Raw genomic sequence first — 26,633 nt, forward strand, 5'->3', positions numbered from 1 at the left:
GTATTTTTGTATCTTCAGGTTTCCCATAAATGCATACAAATTTGCAGCCTACTAATTAATTTATTTTCTATTTGTGAATAACGACTCGAATAACTTATTCGTATTTATAAAATTCGTGATCTATTATCCGTTATTGGAATTATATTTTCGTTGAATTAGTTACTGTCGATTTAGCTATTACATTTGTGCTTATCACATTTGTAATATTTTTGTAAACGCTTCTCTTTGGCAACTGTTTCTGAACGCATAAATGTGCGGAGTTAAACTTAAATTAATTTTACTCATTGTAATAATATAATTTTATGCGACATTTTTTTTTATTTAATTATATTGTATAGATAACTGTAAATATACAAATACAAGAAAATATTGTACAATGCATTTAAAGCATTTAATATTAAAATGATTTTTAATATGTATGTTGGTATAAATGCAAGAATAAAATGTAAGAGCAAATATTATAAACATAATGGAATAAAATAAATCCTCTTTATATTCTTTAATAATTTGTATTAGAAATGAGAATGATAATATAATTTAAGATCATAATCTATAGCCTTTTTACTATTGATATTCAATTTAATACTTTTACTTTAGAATAAGATATTTATGTTATACATGAAAATTTATTTATATTCACACACAGTCACATCTTAAATCATCCTATGTATTAAGTAGATAAGCAGTACAAAATACTTATTAGGAAGCTACCTGATTTAAGTCTGAGAATAGATGCATGAAAAATACACCGATCTTATATACACAATTACTGCACGAGTACTGTTTTATTTCTGTGACAAGCTTCTTGTCTCTTAACACTAAACCTACCGACACTTCGTGTATACCTATTCCTACCGTGGCCGGTCAAAATGACCGGTGATTAAAAAAATAATAGTTTTTATGATTTAACTTAAATAATGGTTAATTTATAACTAAATGTATATAAAATGGTGAACTTTTATAAAATTTTGTCGAAATTTACTTTTGTTTAATTTCAATTATAGACTTAAATGGAATTACACTTTTATTTATACAGAGATATATCTTATTCAACGTTGCTGCATTTTTTACAAATTATCTTATTATCAAATGTACATTTGCCGCATAAATATTTCCCGCATCTTAAACAAATTTTCGTAATTTTGTAACCTTTACCATTTTTTTCTTGATAAGTTTTTTGTAGCAATGAATCTGAACTTGTTGATAGTTTTATTCGCAATATCTTCATTCTTGATCTCTGTCGTGCAAAAGATGTTAAAATAGTTAGTTAAAATATTATGAAAAAAAATTAGTCATATAAAATATAATTTAAGATATTCATTTTTACCTAGTCAGCCTTTAAAATCATTCGTTGTTCTATCAAACCTAAAACAGCTATAGCCAAGTAGTCGTAAAAGGTTACTATCTCTATCAGGCTACAAGATTACGGGCTTTCATTTGAGGCATTAAGAGAGCCCGTAAGAGCATTAAGAGAGGAATAATTAGAATTCCATGGTATTTCATGGGATTTTGATCGTCTAACAGTAAGAGAAAGAAATAAATTTCGTAAATATTGTAAAATTGATAATCCAGAAAAAATAAGAATTTCGGAGTCAAGAGTACGGGATTGACGTTGTGAATAAATGTGCACAGGCACGCAAGTTTACATACATTTATTCTGTTCTCTTTATTACATATAATATATGTTTAGTTAACCCTACCATTGAAGAGAATCTATAGCTGAATAGAGTGAAAAATAGCGCGATCACGTAATGAACCGAAACGCCAAGAGACATTGCACTCACAGAAACTCGACGTCCAAATTCATCGTAACACGATTTACTGAAAAATTCAAGAAACTGGCAAAACTATTTTCAACTAATCGATCGTATGATAACATAAAGGAGAAGATGATACAAGCATGCGATTCCTGCGTAAGTTAATTCATTGCCAATATTAAAATTTTAAGGTATACTTCCTTCCAGTACAATTAACTCGATATCTTTATACGAATTACGTATATACCATTGCTAACAATAATTCTTGTATACTCTCAGATCGTTTACTTTATATCGTTACTTTTTTTTTACGTAGAAATTTGATTAGTAATTATATAGTTATGATTAAAATAAAAAAGTTTTTCAATCTTATAGATTCAGTATTAAAATAGATTTATTCTAATTAAATTTTAACTAAATACGAACCATCCAATGTTGGTATTATCACCTTTTATTATCTAGTCTCGTTCGTTAATTGTACGCATTTTTCATTTCATTCTAACAATCATAATTATAAATTTCTTAGCGACCGTAATTATAAAAGAAAATAACGATCCATAATGTATATATACGCAAATTATAATTATTATCATAGACATCGTTACTGTTCTCTCTCACGTTCAGTGACTACGCCTGTACGTCTGAAGGAAAATAAAATATATGATAAATGTAATATGTGCCCCACCGGACAATTCAGTCACGGACACCTGTATATCATCGTTATGCAAAACATGTGAATTGCCGATCACCAACTTCTCATTACGTCCTAAATCTAGCTTTACAGATGTTCGTCGAAGGTTCGAAACATTCGAGCTAGACGTGGAAAAATAATCTATTGTTGCAAACGTCGTATGTTAGTATTCCGCACACTCGTACGTATTTACATACATACATGTACACACGGGACACGTTCCATTCAATTGTTCCTTTCATATAGTCTAAAACTTTCGAAAATCGTGCTGCTTCGAAATTAATCGATGTCGAACGAATAGATTGATTTTTCCATTTTCCTTCTTCCCACTCTCTTTGTCGTTTTCTTTTTTACTGTATTTCCTTTTGATCGATTTTTCAATGATATTACACACGTATCACGTAAAATCTAGTTGAACACAAGGAAGTGCGAAGTTGAGTATTTGAGCAATAGATCTTTTTTTCTTTTTTGATTAGAATTAGTGATTTGATGGAGTGTTTCGAAGCCACGACGTTATTTTACACAGCATTCCTCTCGAAACAGCATAATTGTCGATTAATAAGTTCTTTAACATGTATCGAACGAAAAGAATATCGCAGCATTTCTCGTCTGCGCGAATTTCTACTGACGACGGATCCACGTGTTTCAAGACACGTGATAATTAACATCGAGATACGTCGAAATATTGCAATTTCTGTGAAAACTATTCGACAGAATTGCATTTAATGTCCTCCTTAGACTATTGTCGAAAAATCGGTAACTTGTCAACGTTTTTATCCGTCGTTTAGTTACAACGAATTTTGTTTCTTTCTTCAACAAAAGGAAAATTAAGATCACAAAAGGTATCGTTTTTCTATATATATGTATATAGAATGCAATCACACCTGTGCTACCTACTAAGAATAACTCTATGTCGATCCTCGCGTACATAAATACCACGTTTTGTTTTATTTTTATCCTTAATCATTCCATCGGTTGATACAGTGAGCGGAATATAGGATGTCTCTACGGTATTGCTCTTCTCGGCTCGTTTCAAAAATTTACTCGTCCTTGTTCTATTTGCACAAGATGCAGCACACCTGATTAACCAGAAACATGTATCGTACGACACAATCGTTCGCGCATACCGTAGAATTATTATACGGAAACTCGCATTGTCCGCTTTCATTCTCTCTCCGTTATTCTCGATATTACGAAGTTTAAAAAAAAGGAACAGACCAACCGAACTCTTCTGCGTTCTTCGATCAACTAAATTTCTATTAATTAACAGATACAAAATTTAGATCTGTTATTATCGATTTAATGAACGCTGTACGATTACGAGAAAGCGATGGACGCTCGAAGTCGGATGTCGGATGATGGTTGAAGATATAACCGGAAGAAGATACTGCACTAACCAGCACGTAAATGAACCCGCGTGTTCTTCGTCGCCGATTATATCAAGCTTCTAGAATGTTTAAGTGGAAGTCAGAACGTTTTTCTTTATGACGTCATAAAAACATAAACGCGTGCGAGTATGCATATGAAAGTTCATCGATGGAAGAAACGATTTTTGATATCGTAAAATCACACGTTGCTAATTCCTTCATTCGCGTCGATTCTGGTACCACTTTACCAGATATAATATGTGTAAAATTGGCTTTTGGAATAACGAATCCTATAAAAAGGTGCGATTAAATATTAAAAAGTAGGATATTCTCGTCTATGACACGTGTTGACCTTTTAATCGTTAATGATGCTCGTTTCGCAACGACGGTACGAATATAAATTTATATCGAGGTATAAAATTACAATCTGTAAACGTTGTTTAGCGTCTTTTCTTTTACTTTTTTTTATCTTTTTTACTGACCTTGCGATTAGGCACGCTAAGTTGTTTTCTTAAGTGTAGCTTAAACGTGTGACATTATTCGGATAAGTAAATTACAAAATTCGACGAATCTTCAAGAGATATGCACGAGAAGAAACAGCGTTCCAATTTTCTCTTATTTAATTAAATATTGGCCTTCGAAATTGAAACTGTTTATACGAGTCTTAGAATTATTCTTCTCGTATACAATGTTTTCGATTACCAAATCAAAACTTTTGGTACTTTAGACGGTAACGATTAATCGTATGCGAATTTTATCACTAAAACACAGTTCTAAAATTTCTCGTAGTCCCGCGGCTACGCTTCGAGACTACGAAATTCCATCGAAAAATACAAGTATATCTTACTTAGTACGATTGCAGGTTGAGTGCAGTACTAGTTTCTTTAGCGTGAATCACGCTAAATTCCTATAAGACTTCACCGTAAAGTGCAGGTCTCTTAAACCTTCGCTGCAGCGTCCTTTCGTTCAATTTCTCTCTAACGTGTATAATTCGCTTTCTACCTGATTATCCTTCACGCGTGTTTGCACGTTGCAATCGCGTCGTGTGATTTTCAGATGTAGTCACGTAGAAAGAGTCTGTGGTAAAATCGTGGTCTGACATTGCCGTTTGCTTTTCTCTTTTCTTATACGTCAGAACAGTACAGCAAATTTGTTCATTACAGTTTACTTTCAATTGCTTGTTTACGAAAAAACCAAAGACTGGTTCAAGCATATTTCATGCGCTAGAAAAGAAAATATTATAGTTGTTTGTATCTGTAATTCCTTAACTATAGATCTTTCTTCCTCTATTTTCTAGATCTCTTTCAGATTTCTCACGTCCTTGCAATCGATACCATCTAAGATCTTTAGATGTAGATCCTGCTTCGAACGAACGTAATTATCAGTTCATTAACGTTTTATTAAAAAGGTACGCGATTTACATCCGAAAGTCTTGGTATGGTATTCACTCACTTGACCTGTTTACTACAATTAATTAACTCTGGAGGATGATAACACAGTGCATATGTAATATTCGCTTTCGTTACTGCCAAAAGATACGAGTGATTAACAGAAAGGCAGCACGCGGAATATAATATTGAAATATAACGTATCGAAATTTATTTATAGCAATATTACAATATAGGTAGAAATAGAATATACTTTTTATAGTATAAGTTTACGTATAATTACGTTTTCCGTTATTTGTAAATTTTTTATTTCATCCCAATTAATAATGAATAAAATATCTAAAATTTGTCTGTACCAAACTTAGAAGAAGAATCTGTAAAATTTATAATTCATAAATTTGCTTACACAAGTTCAAGGTATATAATACAGATAGATTGTAACACTCTTACTAGTATAATAAAATGAAGTTTAATACGTACTTTTTTTTTTTAGTAATTTTAGTATAGTTACAGTTAGTTTTGGAGATGCATGTATCTACAGTGTAAGTACACATTCATGTTATAAAAGTTTGCTACAGTGAAATAACGAGTATTTCATGTAAGATACTTTTTTCTTCTATATTTATTCATAGTTTCTTCTAATATATTTGAATATTATGGATATCGTTCCAATACATTTGGATAGAACAGAATATCATACCATGTATACATACATTTCAAAATATTTCATTTTCAGAATATTTATAATAACTTTGAACCTATATTTTAATATGGTCTAATGTCATTTTTCGTTAACAGAACTTATAAAACAAGATAAGAGAACTAATAACTTTTTATCAATTGTTCGTAGAAATAGTTTACGTTATCGGATAGTTATCGAGGATAATCTCGCATAGTCAAATATAGTTTCCTAATGGATTACACTCTGGATAATATGAATTATGTAAGATTGGAATTTATCGAATGAAAATGGATGAAAATAATACGCCAAATTAATGTAAAGTTATTAGTTCTAAACGTTTTATCGATCTTTTAACACATTTTGAATATGCTAGTTTATAAAATATTAATAATGTAAATTTTTAGCATAACATATTAGGGATTTAAAACGCTATGTTAATGCTTAAGCTACAAGCAGATAACAGAAAGTTTGTATTGATAATCTAAAAATAAAGTGTGCGCTTAAATTATTACAGATTCAACATAGCCCCAAGCCACCTAATCGTGTGTGAACCACACATCAATTGATTATTAATGTAATCTATTAATCGTTGGTTTTTACAAACCACTGTTTTAAAAGCTACTTCAGTATCTCAGTTAAAATATATTATGCTCAAAAAAAACTGAAGACTTCCCTAAACAAATTAATGTATGACTGCTTCATTTATTTTCTCTATAAATTTCTTTTATACTAATACCTTGACTTAGCAATATCTTAAAAGATTAAACTTCTTATTAGACATAATATATTATAATGATATACTATCCAAATAATTATTTTGTTGCCATATAAAAATATTAACTTTGTTCAAATTCTTTATTTTTCAAAATATCAACACTTTCGAAATCAAGTTGTAATTTTCACGAATAATACGTGCATTTCTACGAACTTATATTTTCCCACTTTTTTTTTTTTTTTTTTTTAATAAAATATCTCTGCTTTATTGTTGAAAGAAATAACAAAATTTCAAAGCAAATTTGTATTTAAAAGAAGTTTACACTACGTGCTCCTTTCTCTTTATGTTGATTATATATTTTGTTTTTGCGATTGGCAGTAACAAAAGTAATGAGAATAAAATGTAGCACCGATATTCTATACAGAAAAAGATGATATCAACAAAATTTTCGTTATACTTGCATCGCGCTGCAAAATTTCGAGAAAATTTCAACAAATACAATTGTAAATAAAATTAAAAGAAAATATTTCCAATTACAGTATTTACAATAAATATTTAAACATAATAGGAAGCTTTCTATACTTCCACTTCATATTAGAAAAACTGTACGTACATATATCCGAGTAAAAATAAAAGATTTTCAAATACAAGTAATTTAAAATAAATTCGAACAAAGCATTTGTTAAATACAAAGCTTTCGTACAAATTAAATGACTACTTCATTTCATCATTGTTTTATTACAACTTGTAGCTAAATTAAATTCAGCTATTAAAAAATAAAAATGGAGGTGGTCAATATTTAAACGAAATTATATACCATAAAAAGTGATGCAAGTGTTGATGCAAGTATCATCGGTATGTTACGACGCTTATTATGGAACGCATTTATAAACGTGGAAAAAGTTATTTAACTTGAAAATAACCACCTTGCCATTTATTAACAGTACTCGTATTATCTTTACAGAAAATGTCGCGCATTCGCGAAGGAATAGGAGAATAACGGTGAGTCAGAAAACGCAGTATAGAAAGACCTTGTATTCGTATATAGAACACTTAAAATACTTTTTTTTTAACTCTTATGTTTATACCTCAATATAGCTATGGATACCTCTTCCATCGCTCTATATCGTGCATTCATTTCTTTCATTTGCTCGCATGTTACGTCGTTTATTCGAAGAATATACTGTTTCATTATCGTTGTTAGGCGTGTGTACCAGCGGAAATTAAATAATGAATAGCGCTGTTTGGATATTTGGGCTGTAAAAGGTCAAGGAAAAACAGGCTCACGAAAAGTTAGCTACTTGGTCTCTTTAGTTTCACCTTCTTCTGTGGGGAGCTTGCTTGTAAGCGTATATTTACACCACGTCTCTTCACTTGAGGGTTGTTCTCCATAAAATTAGTTTGATCCGATGACGCTACAGATGCTGGTATAAAAATTAATATTTTATAATTTTTAATAAAATACCATTACTAAAAATTACCGAGTTTGTTTCAAGAAAAAAGAATATAACTAACCTTGTTGTAACCACCTAACTTGTGTGGCTGGCCCATATCCTTTAACATTTCGTGCTGCTATTCTAAATATTATGGCCGGTGTTCGAGTAGTATCAACATAAGCGGCACTAAGGGAACTATTAGATACCGAACAAGAATTGTTTGTACCGCAATAAAATTTTGTAAATGTTAGGTTCGAATTCGACGCCGTTGTCTTTGGTTCTCCGTTATTATTTGGTGCGGTATTCGCCATTGCTATGTAGGCAGAATATTCTAAAATGGGTCCATCATTTCTGTTAGGTGGTGGTTCCCATGAAATATGAGCACCGTCTGCCGTTTTACTAATTTTTATAGCGCTAGGTGCCCCGGGGAATCCCGGGACATATGTTCTGAACGCCGATACCTTAAATAAAAAGATGTTACATGAAGTTATATATCTTTATTTTAATGTCCGTACTTGCAATTGTTTTACTTACCTCACTCCAATCACTTTGTCCACAACTATTCACAGCAGCAATTCTAAGTTTATAAATGGTTCCCTGTTCTAAAGGAACCTTTGTTCTTCCTTCAAAAACATCCATAGTTAATGGTTGCGTTATATCTAAAGGTTCGTCATTAGGTAAGTAATAATGTTGTACAGTAAATCGTGATTCCTGTGTTACTCCTACATCATACCATTCTTCTTCTTTTTTCTCTTTTTCAGTCTACGAAAAAAACGTTAAAAATCACTTATATACGAAAAAAGTTAGCTGCAAATTGTAATCTAAGATATGCACTTTTACCTGTTCAGCCTTTATTTTTATTGGTTGTTCTGCCGAAACTAAGGCAGCTGTAGCCAATGTAGTTAATGCCGTGGAATCATCTCCATTTTCTGTTCTAGTGCCATTCATCTTTTCTTGTTTCAAACTTTCTTTTTTGATAGGTTCGTCTTTTATTTCCACTTTCATTGGAATTACTGGTTTTTTAATATCCATTTCCTTCTCAAGAATACTAATACTATTGACAGATGGTGCTGGCGGTTCAAGAATCTTTGCTTGTTTCATTGGCTCGTCAGGTTGTTCTAATTTTATTTGCATGATGGATGTTGTGATTGGAATATTAACAGTGGTAGAAGTTGAACAAGAATCTGTAACCATTGGTTCATCGTTGTCCTCTAATGTTTCCATTGGAGTTCCTTCAGGAAGATCCATTGGTGGCTCCACAGCCTCATCTTTAATTTTTTCTAAAACTTGAGTTTCCTCTTGAGAGAGCTGTGATAAACTATCTTCAGGTGATAAATGTTCAGGAACAGATGGTTTCTCAGACTCAGAAGCATATGTATCTACTGCCATTAATTTTATATCATTGTTTTCAATCTGTTCACTTTCATCATTTTCTGGCAGTTCCATAGCATCTGGCATGGATGCTTCCTCTGATGAAGCTTCTATTGGATCTTGCATACTAGAAATTTCAGGTTTTATTTGTGCTTCTTCAACTGATGCATCATTCATATCTTGCATATCAGTTTCATTTGCTGGTTCTGATTCATTAGAAACTTCAATAGGTATGTCATTTTCGTCTGGCTGAGCATCAATGGAAGGTTCTGGATCTACTGGAATATCTTCTGCAGCGCTTGTAGAAACAGGAAGTTCAGATGCTCCTTCTGACAAAGTTTCTGGATCTTTTATAGAAGACTCGTCCATATGAACAGCTTCCACTGGTGCTGCATCTGTATCTTGCTCCATACTTACAGAGTCCACAACTTGTGGATCTTCTTGGTTCTCCAACACCGGATCTTCCGCTAAATCAATTTTATCGTTCTCTTCGTCATCATCAGACAGAAGAAGATCTGCTGGACCATCAACTTGAGGAATTAAGAAGTTACCATCTCTATCAATTTGCATTGATTCACCAGCTCCCATTTGAGAAACCAAAGCAGCTGCTGTGGTAGTTTCATCACCATTACAACTTTCATCCATTTTACCATCTCCTGCTCCACCATCATCTGTAGATACCATGAATGATAAATCACCAGAAGGTTCTTGAACTGGATCTATTAAACCTGCCTCTGCAGCTAATGCAGCTAATGCTGCATCAGTGGTAGCAGGACCATCAGATGTAGATGCTAAAGAAGCTGATGGTTGTTTTTGTGATGGGACAAATAACATTTTACTTGTATCTATTGTCTCTGATGCACTTGAAGTAGTCACTATTGTGCTACTTGTAGGCATGAGAGTAACCGTTTTTGCACCTATTCCTCCAGACATTTGTAATGTTACAGGCTTACCAGATACTGTGACAGTCTCTGGCGTTTTCTGTATTTGTGGCATGGTAACAATCTGACTCTTTCCAGGATTAAAGATAGCTTGTGGGCTTCCTTTAGTTGTAATAGTTACCGTTTTTGGAACACCACCTTGGCCTGGAACTGTAATAGTAATCGGTTTTCCAGTAGTGCCACCACCCATTGCACCAGATGACACAACGATCATCTTTACTCCTTGTTGATTTGTTACGTGATTAGTAGCTGATAAGGGTAAAACATTTACAGGTGTGGTAATATTACCCGTTTGTCCACTGCCAGCTTGGGATGTAGTTACGGCTTGTATAGTTCTTAAATTAGATCCCGTTGTAACTACTATTATTTGATTACGGCCAACTAATCCACCATTACCACCAGGTTTGGTAATCATTATCGTTTGTTTACCGCTAATATTTTGCCCTTTGCTCATTGCAACGATGTTAGATGTTTTCATAGTTGTAAGAATTTTAGATCCCTGTACAGTATTCGGATTTACTAATCTCAATATTTTAGCCCCCTGATTAAGTGGCTTTGCACCTGTTGCTTGAACAGTCTTTCCTGGGATGAGGCTTACTTTAGGCACAGTTGCTACCATTGCTTGTGCTGTTTTAAGAAGATGTACTATCTGGGGTTGACCAGATATATTTTGCCCTGGTTTTTGTAGGATAATTTGTTTACTTTGTTGTGGTGAAGCAGTTCTCAATACTGTTGCTCCAGGGGCAGCGAAACGTATTTGTTGGCCTGGTTGTACATTTTTCATCCTAATTGTATTAGCTGTAGTTTGTGGAAGAATTGGTACATTGTTCATGCTTATTTTTGGCGTAGCAGCAGCTGCTGCTGCTAAGGCAGCAATTCCTGACATAGCAGCTGGTGTTTGACCTGCCACTGTAGTATTAGAAGTTGGAGCTTGTTCAGTAGCAGTAGTTGCTGTTGGCGTCGTTGTAACTAAGGGAGAACGAATTCTGATAAGATTTCCGGCTACTCTTGGTGTCAATGGACTCGATGGTTTTGTTACGCTTTGTGATGGTACTGGTTTTTGAACTGGGCTTTGCACAGTTGACTGAACTCGGACCGGAGTTTGTGGAGGTATGGACGGTCTAATAGTGGTTGGAGTTTGTGGAAGCTCAGGAGCAGCAGTAACAGGTGAAGATGTAGCAGAATCAGTTGCAAGAGTAACCATTGCCGATGTCGTAGTAGGTGTTGCTGTGTTTGCTGGAGTGCTGACTGTAGGAAATGTTCCAGTTGTCGCTGAAGGCTTACATTTTTGTATTTGCAATATGTAGTACTGTGCAGATGGAACTGGTGTCCATTGAATTTCCAGTGCTTGCAAACTAGCCCTAACTAAATTCAATTTCGATGGTGCAGATGGTTTACCGACTTCGAGGTACCATAAATCTTTACAACAAACCTGAGGATAAAAGTAAATCATATTTTATAGCAGATAAAAGCATTCTCGAATTAAAAATAAATTATAAGGACTAACCCTAACCTGATTGTTCCAAGCTTTGCGATATCCATCTCGACCAGACCACACATAAAGTTTATTATGCATTCCAATCGCACAGTGACCAGCACGTGCACGAGGAACATTTTCCTCCAAAGTATCAACTGTTAACTGTTCCCATGTCCAAGTTTCTAAAATAATGTTGTCAATTACGAAATCATGCATTAACAAATATAACATCAACTTACCTATATTTAAACAAGCCAACGTGTTTGTGCATTTCCACTCTTTTTCATGTGTTGCAACTTTAACATCATCAACAACAAGTGGCACCCATCCTCCAAAAACGTACATTCGATGACCAATTAAAGTGGCAGTATGAAGAGAACGGGGTAATGGAATAGGTCCATGAACCACTGGTTTGTGCCAAGTCATTGAATCAACATCAAGATACCATAAATCACCCAAACGACAGCCACTCATACCACCATAAATCACTAAACAGGTTTTTCCTGTCTTACTATCAGTATAAGACACTCCAGTATGAGACTCTCTAGGTGGTGGTGCATGCCCATTTGTTTGTGGTACATCCCAAACTGTTCCTCCATTAGGAAGTAGTTCAAGGGTATATAGGTCATTTAAATATCTTGGTATATTATTCTTATGATCCTCACTGTCATTAGCCAGTCCTCCAAAAAGAAAGACTCTATTACCAATAAGGGTGAAACTATGTCCTAATCTAGGACATGGTGGGGAATCATTTTCCGGTGGTCTGGGTCTCAATTTTTTCCATTCCCATCTAACTGCTTGAAGTTCATAAAGCTCATCTGAATACTTTCCATATTCAACCATACCACCAAAAACCAAAATACGGCTTCCATCAACAACAAATCCATATGCAGCACAGCCAGGTGGAATATCACCTTTTGTCGATGGTACAAACCATTGATTAGTTGCTGCAAAAAGTAATAACGTGTATAAGTAGGAAAAAATTTTTCAGTACATGATATACATTTGTAATGAATTAAAAAATCTTTAATTATTTGAATATGTTACAGAAATTTATATAATTTTTATTTGTAAACAAAACTTTTAAATAAATTCATAGAATGATATTAATCAACTTAAAAACTAAGAAATAATGTTAAATTTATTAAATATTTATAATATAAAAAATCTTATATTTATATATTTAGAATTACATTTTTATTAAGGTATATTATTATATTTATTATCTTTATGTCATATAAGTAACTTGAATAGTATCACTAAGGGAAACATTTCAAAATTAAGTACAAAATATTCGTTACAGTACGCATGCGTATAATTGTTGGCAACATAGTAAAAGAAATGCTATACGCATTCATGATATGGTAAAGATGTGAAAACCTAAAATGAAAGAGTGGGAGGAGAAATAGGAACAGAAAGAAAAAAGAAAAGGAAGGGTGAAGCGTGAACGTGGAATGACGGGAAACGCGGCGCGTTGCATATCGTGGTGGGGCGTATAAGACAGCAATGGCCGCTCCCGTGCGTATAAACATGAAAAATGACAGATCGCACTAATTCTACGCATGAAATTAACCCAATGTCTAACAAACAAGACTTATAAAGACACGTATAGTAAAGGTACATTTAATGTATATGGAACATATGATAATAAGACATCTGACATAAACAAAATTCATGGTTTTCACGATGATCCGGCCGGTGACCGTTTTGTCAATGTATGCCGCCATCTTGGATCGCGGGAATCATCAAGAACGGCGCGAAAGACGCACAGCAAGGAAGCAACTTACTCGTGTTATAGACATGAAGCTCGTCAACAATGCCCTCATTTCCACCGCCGAAAACGACCATAAGGTCCTTAAGAGCAACTGCCCTGTGTCCATGCCTAGGTCTTGGCTGGGGTCCGGACGGATTTGTGATCCGCTTCCACTTTAGCATGGGTGCCGCCATGATGACCATCGATCACATCATTTTTTCATACCGCGCAGCTATGCACCCACCGTGTTACCCCTAGAGCAGTGCAACGCCCGATGGTTTCAATGATAGTGTGTCCTTTTCTTCAAACTTTTCTATCTTCGATGTCCACGATACAACAGTTTGGATAACTTCGAAGGTTCACACACCCAACGAGAACTTACTACTTCTTGATATTCTTAGCACTGTCAATATCGTACGTCTTGATTATAACCTACCTTCGGCTATTGTTCTTTATTAATTAATTTGACTTAACAAAATGGTCCATACAAATATAAAGTCAGATGAATTTTTTTCGGTGGGAATCATGAAAATTCTACGCGATTTAGAAGACGTCTGTAACGTAACACGTACACAGAACGCACACCGTGTATTTACGTTCACGATGTTTACGGCACTGATTTCATGTCTTCTAGTGTGCTCACTCAGTATTCATCAATGATCCACCCCCGAATATATTTTTCACGCTACTAAATTATTATTATAGTTAAATAATGGTTTTTTAATGTTATATTTTAATCTAAATCTATTCCGTACAGTTTCTTATAATATTTGTAAAATAAGTTTATCTGTTCGTTACTTTTAAAGATTTCACAAACCAACAAAAAACGACGCAACAAAAGAATTCCCTATGTATCCAGATTTCCCTAGATAATCATAATACAAATTTGTTAGATATGATAACTATGTGATAAGAAATTTGTAATATTTACTGTAAGAATATATTACCGTCCATAATTTTGTGATTCGTACAAGCGAACACTATATATTTAATGCACTATTGTATGAAATTTGTCCTACAATCGCATATATTACCAGATATGACTAGAGAGATCGCCGATGTAATGTTAAAAAAGTCGGGCAAAAAATGCTCGCTAGGAATATAGGCTTCTAGCGGCCAGCGGCCAAACTATACGCACATTTCTTCTTCGGTGATCTTGATAGGAGAAACATGCGTATTCGCGACAAGAGGGGAAATGTGCATTCCTACCACACATCAGCGAAGGGTAAGGCCAACAAAAAATAAACATTTCTTAAAAGTTTAATGAAATATTAGAAATAAATTGCTTTTTTTGCATTGATTACAGAAACAACAATCAGGATAATCACAGAATAACAGCGGCAACCATCTTCTTGGAAATGATTATTATAAAATAATTATATAAAATGTATTTAAACAGATTTTGCATAAGTCAGAGTAGTTTAACAGCATTTTACAATGTTGTTACTTTTCGTTTTCATTATCCAATCATATAAAAATCAAAAAATGAAATCAGGAAATAATTAAGAACACGCGAAATTTAAAGACGAATAGTATAAAAAAGATCGCGAAACAACTTTTGAAAATTTTGAGAAATGATCTCAAATTTCAAGAATTATCGAGATAATATCACTTCTTACAAAATTATATTCTTCTGAAACAAAACCTATATCTTGAGGAAAAATTCTTTCGGCGCGTCGAAATTTTCAATTTCGAAAAGCTCTTAAAATGTAGCTAAAACAGCTCTTTTCATATGAAAATGACGATCAAAATGTTATAAGTGCTCATGGTATAGCGCAGCGTTGTATCACTCGTTTTTGAATTGCCACTAGCTGCCTGCATATGCACGGTTCTCCTACTATTAATGCTGGAGGAAGAAATGTGCGTATAATTGGGCTGTTTCACCACTAGAGTAGGTAATTTGTGAAACACGTTTGGCTGAATTTCTTCCATGAACATCGGCGGTCACCCTACTCATTTCTGACATTACCAACCAGCATTTATTTGAGGATTTTACATATGTTCAATAAAATGATTCATTTAACAAGATTTAGCTATTGCTTGTACGTCTTGAATATAACCATTAATATTATTGAAGTTACAGCACTGTACAAAATAATTAATATATTCTCTTCATCATTCAACCATAATTGCTCAATAAAGATAATGTGAATTATACTATAATTGAGAACTAAATTGCTTGTATCTCCCTTTATAAAAATAACATAAAAAGCAATTGACTAAAAACATTTCTAGTTATTACTTTTATTGCGTATTTTTAAAATGTAATTTACATGTCTACTGTTCCAATATGAAATACTATTAATAACAATAATGTTACACAAACTTTTTCTCTATAAAGTAATAGAGGAAATATTTAAAAGTTATCTCTCATCATATTTACAATATCTTTTGTAATGACATATTTTTTATCTATAATACAATTGAAAAATTACAAGACAACGATATTGTATTACAATATACTGTATTATTTGTAACCGTAACGATAAAAATATCAAAAATTTATCGGAATTGAACAGGACTTATCCTTAAGCCGATACATTGTTTTCCGATTAGTGCAACTTCACAAACTTTGCATACTGTATCTTTAAATTGAGGTAAATAACTTGCACCGCATAATGGACATTTGACTTCTGGTTTTCCTCTGTAAATTGGAACAAACGTGCTTGCACATAATGAAAAAGGATTATGTTCGTCGTACGCTAATTGATGTTCATCCACCGGATTTTTATCGCAAGCCTAAAAAAGAAAGAAACGCGGTAATAATCTTTTCCTGTACTTTATGTGAGATGGTTAATATACACGAAAGTATACATACCAGCAAAATCTTCCTAACTTGTTGTGCTAATTCAGGTTTAGGTCCCAATTCAAGTAATCTTCTTGCGAACGAAGCCGCAGTTTTGTAATTTTTTAATTTGAAGAACATATTTACAGCTATCCTTAGAGTGAGAATCTGGTGAACAGGTTGTAAATTGCAATGTGTAAAGTAGGCTGCCATTTCACAGATTCGTTTTTGTTCAGCTAAAGTAGCTTTAGGTAGATTTTTCCTTTCAGTCTCCATTTTTAAACCTAGAACATACTCTCTACAAATTTGAATCAATTCCTGTGCTTCTATAATATCTTGCCTCGTGTCAACAACCAATAATGGCACACTGAGTAGAATCGCTTGCAATTTTTCTATTGCTTCTGGAAACTTGCCGCCAGTTGTCAAATGATAACATATTTGAAGTCGTTGAACTAAATCGGTAAGATGCAATCCGATTGCAGGGAGACTGCTTTTTGGATTTGTATCTTTCAAATTTCTTTGAGGATATCCATATAAAGAGGGTATATTGGGTAACGACGCAAATGATGTTCTAGCGCGTACGAATGTATTCATGAAAAGACTTTGATATGCTTCAAATTCAACTACACCAACTTGATCATTTAGCAATCTAAATGCTGTTTCTAGTGATCCAGCTAGTACATGATCTACAACGAATTGCGAATTGTTTATCCAATGTTGAGTTGGTGATATTCCCTTAGTTGGCGGTGAATAATAGCCGTCTTCCGTCGCAGCCACTGGAGTTTCGAGTTCCGGCGGCAAATCTACGTCCTCCACATCCCATCCTGCACTTTCTTCGCCCTCAGGAACGTTTTCATTTTCGATAACTTCCTCCTCGTCTATTCCTAACTCTTCGTCATTGCCCCACCCTTCAGCAGGTACAGCGTTATCGTCTTCCGGAGCCAACGCAGCAGCTACCTGACTCTTTCCACGCGACATGACCGCTCCCTCGAAGAAACCTTTTGATACTGTTAATAGTGGCCAGTTGTTTTCGGCCTGTTGAATCGGTACCGGAGGTCGAAGATATTCTGCTCCTTGTTCAAGAGCAGAAAGTTCTTCACTCATAGAACTATATTGAACGTCGTCTTCTGGAGATGATATACCATGAATTTTCTCAGTTACATAAGCCAACGAAGCTTGACCAGAATTCTGTAACATAAAACGGTAAAAAATAAGTCGTGGGAGTAAGAAAAATTTGAATATAAACTGAGTTATATAAATACCCACACGCAATATTTTTGCACGTTCATAAACGTCGCCAAGTAACAAGCTACCCTGATATTGCCCAGAAACGTCTTTCCTAATTTCTGCAATTTTTATCATCTTACGTAATTTCTCTAAATTACCAGTTATAAGATACAGGAACGCTAATTTTTCAAAATTCTTAGTTCTCTGATAGCACATTTCAACAACTTGATGATTGCCTTGTAACAGGGCAGCCTGGGCCAAGCTTTCCCAATTGGATTTTTCATCAAGCGATCTCGCGGCTTCTAAAGCGACTTCGATATTTCCGCATTCGAGGGCAAGGCCAAATCTTGTTCTTTCATCTTTAACAAAGTGCAAAGCAACCTCGGGATATCCCTTCTGTTGCAAGTATGCAATTATAGATTGACCAACGAGATTTGCGTTACGAACCATGTGCAAAACATCTTCGTATTTCCTATTGATCAAGGCCAATTTAAATTTATATTCAGTTGGATCTATTCGAAGAATCCTTGGTCTGCATTCTCTGTCCAAGCAATAAACTTGATTGCCTTTAACTCGCGTTACATATATCGGGAGGTCTAATGTGCGTATAATACCATGATCACCATTGTTGATTGCATATTTGATGTGATTGCTAGTGGTGTAAATGAACACTCCTGAGTCGTCCCAAGCTCCCGACTTTACCCTAGTGTTTTCGTGTACAGAGCACAAGGATTCCAGACGTCGATTACAAATGTTAACATTATGTTTCGAGAGTAAAGCGACGTGAGACATATCGCTAGACCACACGACATATTTACACTTCGAAATTTTTACTTCGGCTAATGTTCTTTTCTGTTGAACGTCAAAGAGCGTTACTTGATCAGCATCACGTAAAAGGAGCATTCCAGTACCAGCGTAAAATATTTCGTCACAGTTTGGGATCTGCACCTTTTTTGTAATTTCGTTCTTCAAATTTTTAATGACCAACTGCGATAAATAATCAAAAAATGTTTATAAAATTTCGTTATTTTAAAGAAGATAACGTTTCACCCCGAATACATACCGAATACGCCCTATCTAACACCGCAAAACGATTTCTGGCAACCCAGATGGCAGTGACACCCGAAGCCCGCTTCGCATCGGCATCAGTGTTTGGATCACCTTCGCGCGGTATCAAATATAGATCGTAAGTGCTATTTTCGACATTATTAGCTGATCTAGTACAGATTAAAACAGCGTTCTCAGCTTGATTATACGACATGCTATAAGGAGGTGTCTTTCCACCTCCTCGGATTTGCATAATAGATGTATCTTTTGAAGTAGTGAAGTCCAATTTTCTAAGAAACCGTTCTTTCACGTAATAAAGAACGTTTCCGTATACAGCATATGCGGGACGTTCTCTTTCTAATTTGAAAATAATCATTCCAGAATCATGACCAGCAGCAAACAGATTCAATGTAGGATGTGCTGTGATGACCCAAAATCTCTCGTGTTCTCTTCTAAATGTGTGCAAACAAGTACGTTTAGACATATCCCAAACGCGGATACTTTTATCTTCAGAATTTGAGAGAATTAAGTCCTGTCTAGGATGGAACAAAACACAAGAGACATTATTATAATGTCCCCGACAAGTATCAACCTCCCAAGCTTTGGCATCATTCATTCTCCACATTTTAATCTGACGATCATCTGCTCCAGAAACAATCAGAGGCAATGTTGGATGGAAGCATGCCCAATTAACACCTCTATCATGTCCATCCAGGACATGTTTTACAACAGCATCTGCTTGACCAAATAAATCTGTGGCTCCAGGATTTTTTAAATGATCTTCCAAGCCTCCTGGACCAGGAGCTACATTTTTCTTTCTTAATCCAGAAACATCCCATACTCTGACCGTTTGATCTAAAGAAGCCGAAACAATGATATCCTCTGTAGGATGAAACTGTGCACACATGACATAGTGATTGTGCCCAGTCAAGACACAAATGCAAGCACGGCTCTGCCAATTCCAGATACGAACAGTTTGATCGTCTGATGCACTCAAAATCCATGGGTATTCTTGATGAAATACAATTGTTCTAATATAATCTAAATGCCCCAATAAAGTAAAGAGGCATTTCCTTTGCTTATAATTCCATACTTTGATCTTATAGTCATCACCACCAGATACAAATAATGGTTGTTGATTGTGAAAACATATTCCACGAACTGGTCCATCGTGTTCATCAAATTTATCTAATAAAGTGCACATGCGATAATCCCATAACTGAATAATACCATTGTGTAAACTGTAACAGAATACATAATATTTCTGGAAATCTGAGTTTCTTAATAGTTCAAGAACAATGCAGAATTTTCCGAATTATATTAGAGTTAATAATCCTAATGTAAACATCTGTATGTGGTTGTTTTAATAACTCAATAGCTAACCGACACGGAGAATATTTATTGTTTACCTTACAAGCACCCATGGACGTTTTGGATGAAAAGAGATCCCTTTTACACGAGCAGATTTTGTCTCAAATTTTGTTAACATCTCTCAGTAAGTATTTCACAAAATTATGTTTAAAGAACCATTCCTCACTTCTAAGCCTCGCAAATTTGTCACGAATCGCGACACGTCACGACGTCATTAGCGCTGCCATGAAATACATACACATGTATAGATAGCGAATGGAACATTTATTTTATCGTATAATATATATCCTATCAAATTATGTTATTCCAAATTTTGAACATTTTTTTACTATAATTATATTTCTTTGTATTTAAATGAATCGTCTGCTTAAAATTTGTAATAGATATTTTTTAATATATTGTATGAACCGAAAGAAGAGGCTGGCCTTCACCTCTGAATCCCAATTTTTTTAATATTATACATATTTGAAGTATTTATTGAATAGAGTTCAACGATAGCAGTTTTGAGTTTAGGAATCTCTCCGCTCGAAAGTTATTATACAGAAAAGATTGCAAATTTTGTCGTGTTTTCGGAGGACCTAATTGGCCGGAAAAGATTTCAAGAATCAAAAAATGTAACTTTGCAAAATTTCTTGAAAATGACATCATTCCCTAGAATCAGCGAAATTGTGCCACCTCCCATGTTATTATGTTCTCCTGATACAAAATTGTAAAATGAGCTTAACACATTTTCGAAAACACGAAATTTCAAATAAGGAATTTCTCGAAGATGAATTAATATCCAATAATCAGTAGAATTTCTCTATTTCCTATATTGTCGTGTTCTTTTGATACAAAATTGCAAAATGTGCTAAAAATATTTTCGGGAACCCGAAAACTTCAACTTCCCAAAATTCTTTGAAAATGAGGTAATTCCCACAAATTGGCAGAATTTTCCACCTCCTATGTTATCATGTTCTGCTGATATATAATCGCAAAGTGAACCAAAAGCATTTTTAAGATCCCGAAAATTTCAACTTCGCAAAATTCTTCGAAACTGACGTATTGGAAAAGAATCGCCGAAATTGTTCCACTCTGTATGTTATCGCGTTCCTGTAATACAGAATTGGAAAATTGGTCGAAAATTTCTTTACTCTTGAATTTCCTACGAAAATGGCGTTTTTTACAGAACTTTTAACAAGTTTCTTATATTTCTTATGGTATTTTAGTCTCTTAGTACTTCTCAAATTCCTCAAACCCTTTCGTAATATTTTTTAACTTATTCCTCGAACTTATGGAAATTGGAAGTTATTTGGGGAATGTGGATATTGGAAGGATTTTAAATGATTAAACGCTTTGTTTATTTGCAAAATAATATTGTTTTCTTCAATTCATTTCATCAGTTTACAATAATTGTACAATTTTACAATGAGTTAATCTTCTGTGTAATCATTTGCGTAATTTTGTTACTTTACAATAATTTGATTCCTTCGTTTGACCGATAGAACTAAAACATCTCTTTTCATATTAAAATGACGACCCAAATCTTATAGCGTTGGTGATGTGGCGCAGTGTTTTGCTACTTGTTTTCGAATTGCCACTAAGCGCCTACTTTTGGCCAACTGCGTATGGACTGGTACGAACTGAGACATATTTTCCTTCTCATAGTGCACACGTTTTTCCCACCAATAGCACCGGAGAAAAAGGTGTACGTATAGTTTGAACCGTTTGAACATTAGAAGCGGCAATTAATGAAGTGCATTTATGGGTGAATTTCTCCTTTGATCATCAGCAATTTTCCTAATTTCATCTCTGACATTACCAACTAACATTTATTTGGGGATTTTACATACATTGTTCACTAAAATTCTTTCTTTCGTAGGGTTCAGCTATTGCTTATACATCTTAAGTATGATTACTGATATTATTGAAGTTACAAGTTACTTTACGAAATGATTTACATATTCTCTTCGTTATACAATTCTACCTGCTCAATATGGAAAGTGTGAATTATACTATAATTGATAAGAAAATCGCTTGTGTCCCTCTTTATAAAAATAACAAAAAGTCAATTGAGTAAAAATATTTTTAGTTCTTAATTTTATTATGGAATTTCTTTCTCTGAAATTCTTAATTTTTAAAATATAGTTTACATGTACTGTTTCAATATGAAATAATGTTAATAGTAATAGTGGTAAACAATGATGATAATGAACTTCTTCTCTATAAAGTAGTGGAGGAAATATTTAAAAAATTTAAGTACACATATATCTCTTATAATGTTTACAATATCTTTTGTAATGACATATTTTTTATCTATAAAACAATTGAAAAATTACAAGACAACGATATTGTATTACAATATACTGTATTATTTGTAACAGTAACGATAAAAATATAAAAAATTTATCGGAATTGAACAGGACTTATCCTTAAGCCGATACACTGTTTTCCGATTAGTGCAACTTCACAAACTTTGCATACTGTATCTTTAAATTGAGGTAAATAACTTGCACCGCATAATGGACATTTGACTTCTGGTTTTCCTCTGTAAATTGGAACAAACGTGCTTGCACATAATGAAAAAGGATTATGTTCGTCGTACGCTAATTGATGTTCATCCACCGGATTTTTATCGCAAGCCTAAAAAAGAAAGAAACGCGGTAATAATCTTTTCCTGTACTTTATGTGAGATGGTTAATATACACGAAAGTATACATACCAGCAAAATCTTCCTAACTTGTTGTGCTAATTCAGGTTTAGGTCCCAATTCAAGTAATCTTCTTGCGAACGAAGCCGCAGTTTTGTAATTTTTTAATTTGAAGAACATATTTACAGCTATCCTTAGAGTGAGAATCTGGTGAACAGGTTGTAAATTGCAATGTGTAAAGTAGGCTGCCATTTCACAGATTCGTTTTTGTTCAGCTAAAGTAGCTTTAGGTAGATTTTTCCTTTCAGTCTCCATTTTTAAACCTAGAACATACTCTCTACAAATTTGAATCAATTCCTGTGCTTCTATAATATCTTGCCTCGTGTCAACAACCAATAATGGCACACTGAGTAGAATCGCTTGCAATTTTTCTATTGCTTCTGGAAACTTGCCGCCAGTTGTCAAATGATAACATATTTGAAGTCGTTGAACTAAATCGGTAAGATGCAATCCGATTGCAGGGAGACTGCTTTTTGGATTTGTATCTTTCAAATTTCTTTGAGGATATCCATATAAAGAGGGTATATTGGGTAACGACGCAAATGATGTTCTAGCGCGTACGAATGTATTCATGAAAAGACTTTGATATGCTTCAAATTCAACTACACCAACTTGATCATTTAGCAATCTAAATGCTGTTTCTAGTGATCCAGCTAGTACATGATCTACAACGAATTGCGAATTGTTTATCCAATGTTGAGTTGGTGATATTCCCTTAGTTGGCGGTGAATAATAGCCGTCTTCCGTCGCAGCCACTGGAGTTTCGAGTTCCGGCGGCAAATCTACGTCCTCCACATCCCATCCTGCACTTTCTTCGCCCTCAGGAACGTTTTCATTTTCGATAACTTCCTCCTCGTCTATTCCTAACTCTTCGTCATTGCCCCACCCTTCAGCAGGTACAGCGTTATCGTCTTCCGGAGCCAACGCAGCAGCTACCTGACTCTTTCCACGCGACATGACCGCTCCCTCGAAGAAACCTTTTGATACTGTTAATAGTGGCCAGTTGTTTTCGGCCTGTTGAATCGGTACCGGAGGTCGAAGATATTCTGCTCCTTGTTCAAGAGCAGAAAGTTCTTCACTCATAGAACTATATTGAACGTCGTCTTCTGGAGATGATATACCATGAATTTTCTCAGTTACATAAGCCAACGAAGCTTGACCAGAATTCTGTAACATAAAACGGTAAAAAATAAGTCGTGGGAGTAAGAAAAATTTGAATATAAACTGAGTTATATAAATACCCACACGCAATATTTTTGCACGTTCATAAACGTCGCCAAGTAACAAGCTACCCTGATATTGCCCAGAAACGTCTTTCCTAATTTCTGCAATTTTTATCATCTTACGTAATTTCTCTAAATTACCAGTTATAAGATACAGGAACGCTAATTTTTCAAAATTCTTAGTTCTCTGATAGCACATTTCAACAACTTGATGATTGCCTTGTAACAGGGCAGCCTGGGCCAAGCTTTCCCAATTGGATTTTTCATCAAGCGATCTCGCGGCTTCTAAAGCGACTTCGATATTTCCGCATTCGAGGGCAAGGCCAAATCTTGTTCTTTCATCTTTAACAAAGTGCAAAGCAACCTCGGGATATCCCTTCTGTTGCAAGTATGCAATTATAGATTGACCAACGAGATTTGCGTTACGAACCATGTGCAAAACATCTTCGTATTTCCTATTGATCAAGGCCAATTTAAATTTATATTCAGTTGGATCTATTCGAAGAATCCTTGGTCTGCATTCTCTGTCCAAGCAATAAACTTGATTGCCTTTAACTCGCGTTACATATATCGGGAGGTCTAATGTGCGTATAATACCATGATCACCATTGTTGATTGCATATTTGATGTGATTGCTAGTGGTGTAAATGAACACTCCTGAGTCGTCCCAAGCTCCCGACTTTACCCTAGTGTTTTCGTGTACAGAGCACAAGGATTCCAGACGTCGATTACAAATGTTAACATTATGTTTCGAGAGTAAAGCGACGTGAGACATATCGCTAGACCACACGACATATTTACACTTCGAAATTTTTACTTCGGCTAATGTTCTTTTCTGTTGAACGTCAAAGAGCGTTACTTGATCAGCATCACGTAAAAGGAGCATTCCAGTACCAGCGTAAAATATTTCGTCACAGTTTGGGATCTGCACCTTTTTTGTAATTTCGTTCTTCAAATTTTTAATGACCAACTGCGATAAATAATCAAAAAATGTTTATAAAATTTCGTTATTTTAAAGAAGATAACGTTTCACCCCGAATACATACCGAATACGCCCTATCTAACACCGCAAAACGATTTCTGGCAACCCAGATGGCAGTGACACCCGAAGCCCGCTTCGCATCGGCATCAGTGTTTGGATCACCTTCGCGCGGTATCAAATATAGATCGTAAGTGCTATTTTCGACATTATTAGCTGATCTAGTACAGATTAAAACAGCGTTCTCAGCTTGATTATACGACATGCTATAAGGAGGTGTCTTTCCACCTCCTCGGATTTGCATAATAGATGTATCTTTTGAAGTAGTGAAGTCCAATTTTCTAAGAAACCGTTCTTTCACGTAATAAAGAACGTTTCCGTATACAGCATATGCGGGACGTTCTCTTTCTAATTTGAAAATAATCATTCCAGAATCATGACCAGCAGCAAACAGATTCAATGTAGGATGTGCTGTGATGACCCAAAATCTCTCGTGTTCTCTTCTAAATGTGTGCAAACAAGTACGTTTAGACATATCCCAAACGCGAATACTTTTATCTTCAGAATTTGAGAGAATTAAGTCCTGTCTAGGATGGAACAAAACACAAGAGACATTATTATAATGTCCCCGACAAGTATCAACCTCCCAAGCTTTGGCATCATTCATTCTCCACATTTTAATCTGACGATCATCTGCTCCAGAAACAATCAGAGGCAATGTTGGATGGAAGCATGCCCAATTAACACCTCTATCATGTGCGTCCAGGATATGTCTTACAACAGCATCTGCTTGACCAAATAAATCTGTGGCTCCAGGATTTTTTAAATGATCTTCCAAGCCTCCTGGACCAGGAGCTACATTTTTCTTTCTTAATCCAGAAACATCCCATATTCTTACCGTTTGATCTAAGGAAGCCGATACAATGATATCCTCTGTAGGATGAAACTGTGCACACATGACATAGTGATTGTGCCCAGTCAAGACACAAATGCAAGCACGGCTCTGCCAATTCCAGATACGAACAGTTTGATCGTCTGATGCACTCAAAATCCATGGGTATTCTTGATGAAATACAATTGTTCTAATATAATCTAAATGCCCCAATAAAGTAAAGAGGCATTTCCTTTGCTTATAATTCCATACTTTGATCTTATAGTCATCACCACCAGATACAAATAATGGTTGTTGATTGTGAAAACATATTCCACGAACTGGTCCATCGTGTTCATCAAATTTATCTAATAAAGTACACATGCGATAATCCCATAACTGAATAATACCATTGTGTAAACTGTAACAGAATACATAATATTTCTGGAAATCTGAGTTTCTTAATAGTTCAAGAACAATGCAGAATTTTCCGAATTATATTAGAGTTAATAATCCTAACGTAAACATCTGTATGTGGTTGTTTTAATAACTCAATAGCTAACCGACACGGAGAATATTTATTGTTTACCTTGCAAGCACCCATGGACGTTTTGGATGAAAAGAGATCCCTTTTACACGAGCAGATTTTGTCTCAAATTTTGTTAACATCTTTCAGTAAGTATTTCACAAAATTATGTTTAAAGAACCATTCCTCGCTTCTAAACCTTGTAAATTTGTCACGAATCGCGACACGTCACGACGTCACCAGTGCTGCCATGAAATATATACATACATATAGATAGGTAATGGAACTTGTATTTTGTCATATAATATTTAATATTGTATTTTGTCACATCAAATTA

The 26,633-nt window shown here is 34.6% G+C and overlaps 3 protein-coding genes across 3 annotated transcripts; all 3 read right to left on the bottom strand.

The window, feature by feature from the left end:
• Window positions 1–1,638: 1,638 nt before the first annotated feature.
• On the bottom strand, window positions 1,639–14,177 carry LOC117206796 (host cell factor). Its single transcript, XM_033446435.1, has 7 exons — window positions 13,613–14,177; window positions 12,065–12,772; window positions 11,862–12,007; window positions 8,877–11,780; window positions 8,571–8,798; window positions 8,116–8,497; window positions 1,639–8,024 (listed from the first exon to the last, which is right to left on the bottom strand). The coding sequence occupies exons 1-7, from the start codon at window positions 13,779–13,781 to the stop codon at window positions 7,894–7,896; spliced, it is 4,668 nt and encodes a 1,555-aa protein (XP_033302326.1). The 5' UTR covers window positions 13,782–14,177; the 3' UTR covers window positions 1,639–7,893.
• Window positions 14,178–15,956: 1,779 nt separating this feature from the next.
• Window positions 15,957–20,220, bottom strand: LOC117206797 (coatomer subunit alpha-like). The gene is made up of 5 exons (XM_033446436.1): window positions 20,047–20,220; window positions 18,654–19,878; window positions 17,630–18,577; window positions 16,397–17,551; window positions 15,957–16,317 (listed from the first exon to the last, which is right to left on the bottom strand). The coding sequence occupies exons 1-5, from the start codon at window positions 20,124–20,126 to the stop codon at window positions 16,081–16,083; spliced, it is 3,645 nt and encodes a 1,214-aa protein (XP_033302327.1). The 5' UTR covers window positions 20,127–20,220; the 3' UTR covers window positions 15,957–16,080.
• Window positions 20,221–22,338: 2,118 nt separating this feature from the next.
• On the bottom strand, window positions 22,339–26,502 carry LOC117206564 (coatomer subunit alpha-like). The gene is made up of 5 exons (XM_033446035.1): window positions 26,360–26,502; window positions 24,967–26,191; window positions 23,943–24,890; window positions 22,710–23,864; window positions 22,339–22,630 (listed from the first exon to the last, which is right to left on the bottom strand). The coding sequence occupies exons 1-5, from the start codon at window positions 26,437–26,439 to the stop codon at window positions 22,394–22,396; spliced, it is 3,645 nt and encodes a 1,214-aa protein (XP_033301926.1). The 5' UTR covers window positions 26,440–26,502; the 3' UTR covers window positions 22,339–22,393.
• Between the last annotated feature and the right edge of the window lie 131 nt (window positions 26,503–26,633).

The sequence above is a fragment of the Bombus bifarius genome, unplaced genomic scaffold (assembly GCF_011952205.1).
Source record: "Bombus bifarius isolate JDL3187 unplaced genomic scaffold, Bbif_JDL3187 scf7180000008008, whole genome shotgun sequence".
NCBI lineage: Eukaryota > Metazoa > Arthropoda > Insecta > Hymenoptera > Apidae > Bombus > Bombus bifarius.

Bases quoted from the DNA above. Each gene is read 5' to 3' on its own strand.
- LOC117206796 (XM_033446435.1), bottom strand. From the start codon at position 13,781: ATGGTCATCATGGCGGCACCCATGCTAAAGTGGAAGCGGATCACAAAT. The intron at 8,799-8,876 runs GTAAAAGTGCAT...TTTTTTTCGTAG, and splicing joins TAAAAATAAAGGCTGAACAG to ACTGAAAAAGAGAAAAAAGA. The intron at 8,025-8,115 runs GTTAGTTATATT...TTTTTATACCAG, and splicing joins AGTTAGGTGGTTACAACAAG to CATCTGTAGCGTCATCGGAT.
- LOC117206797 (XM_033446436.1), bottom strand. From the start codon at position 20,126: ATGTTAACAAAATTTGAGACAAAATCTGCTCGTGTAAAAGGGATCTCT. The intron at 19,879-20,046 runs GTAAACAATAAA...ATTCTGTTACAG, and splicing joins CGTCCATGGGTGCTTGTAAG to TTTACACAATGGTATTATTC. The intron at 18,578-18,653 runs GTATGTATTCGG...TATTTATCGCAG, and splicing joins TGTTAGATAGGGCGTATTCG to TTGGTCATTAAAAATTTGAA.
- LOC117206564 (XM_033446035.1), bottom strand. From the start codon at position 26,439: ATGTTAACAAAATTTGAGACAAAATCTGCTCGTGTAAAAGGGATCTCT. The intron at 24,891-24,966 runs GTATGTATTCGG...TATTTATCGCAG, and splicing joins TGTTAGATAGGGCGTATTCG to TTGGTCATTAAAAATTTGAA. The intron at 23,865-23,942 runs GTGGGTATTTAT...TTTATGTTACAG, and splicing joins AACGTGCAAAAATATTGCGT to AATTCTGGTCAAGCTTCGTT.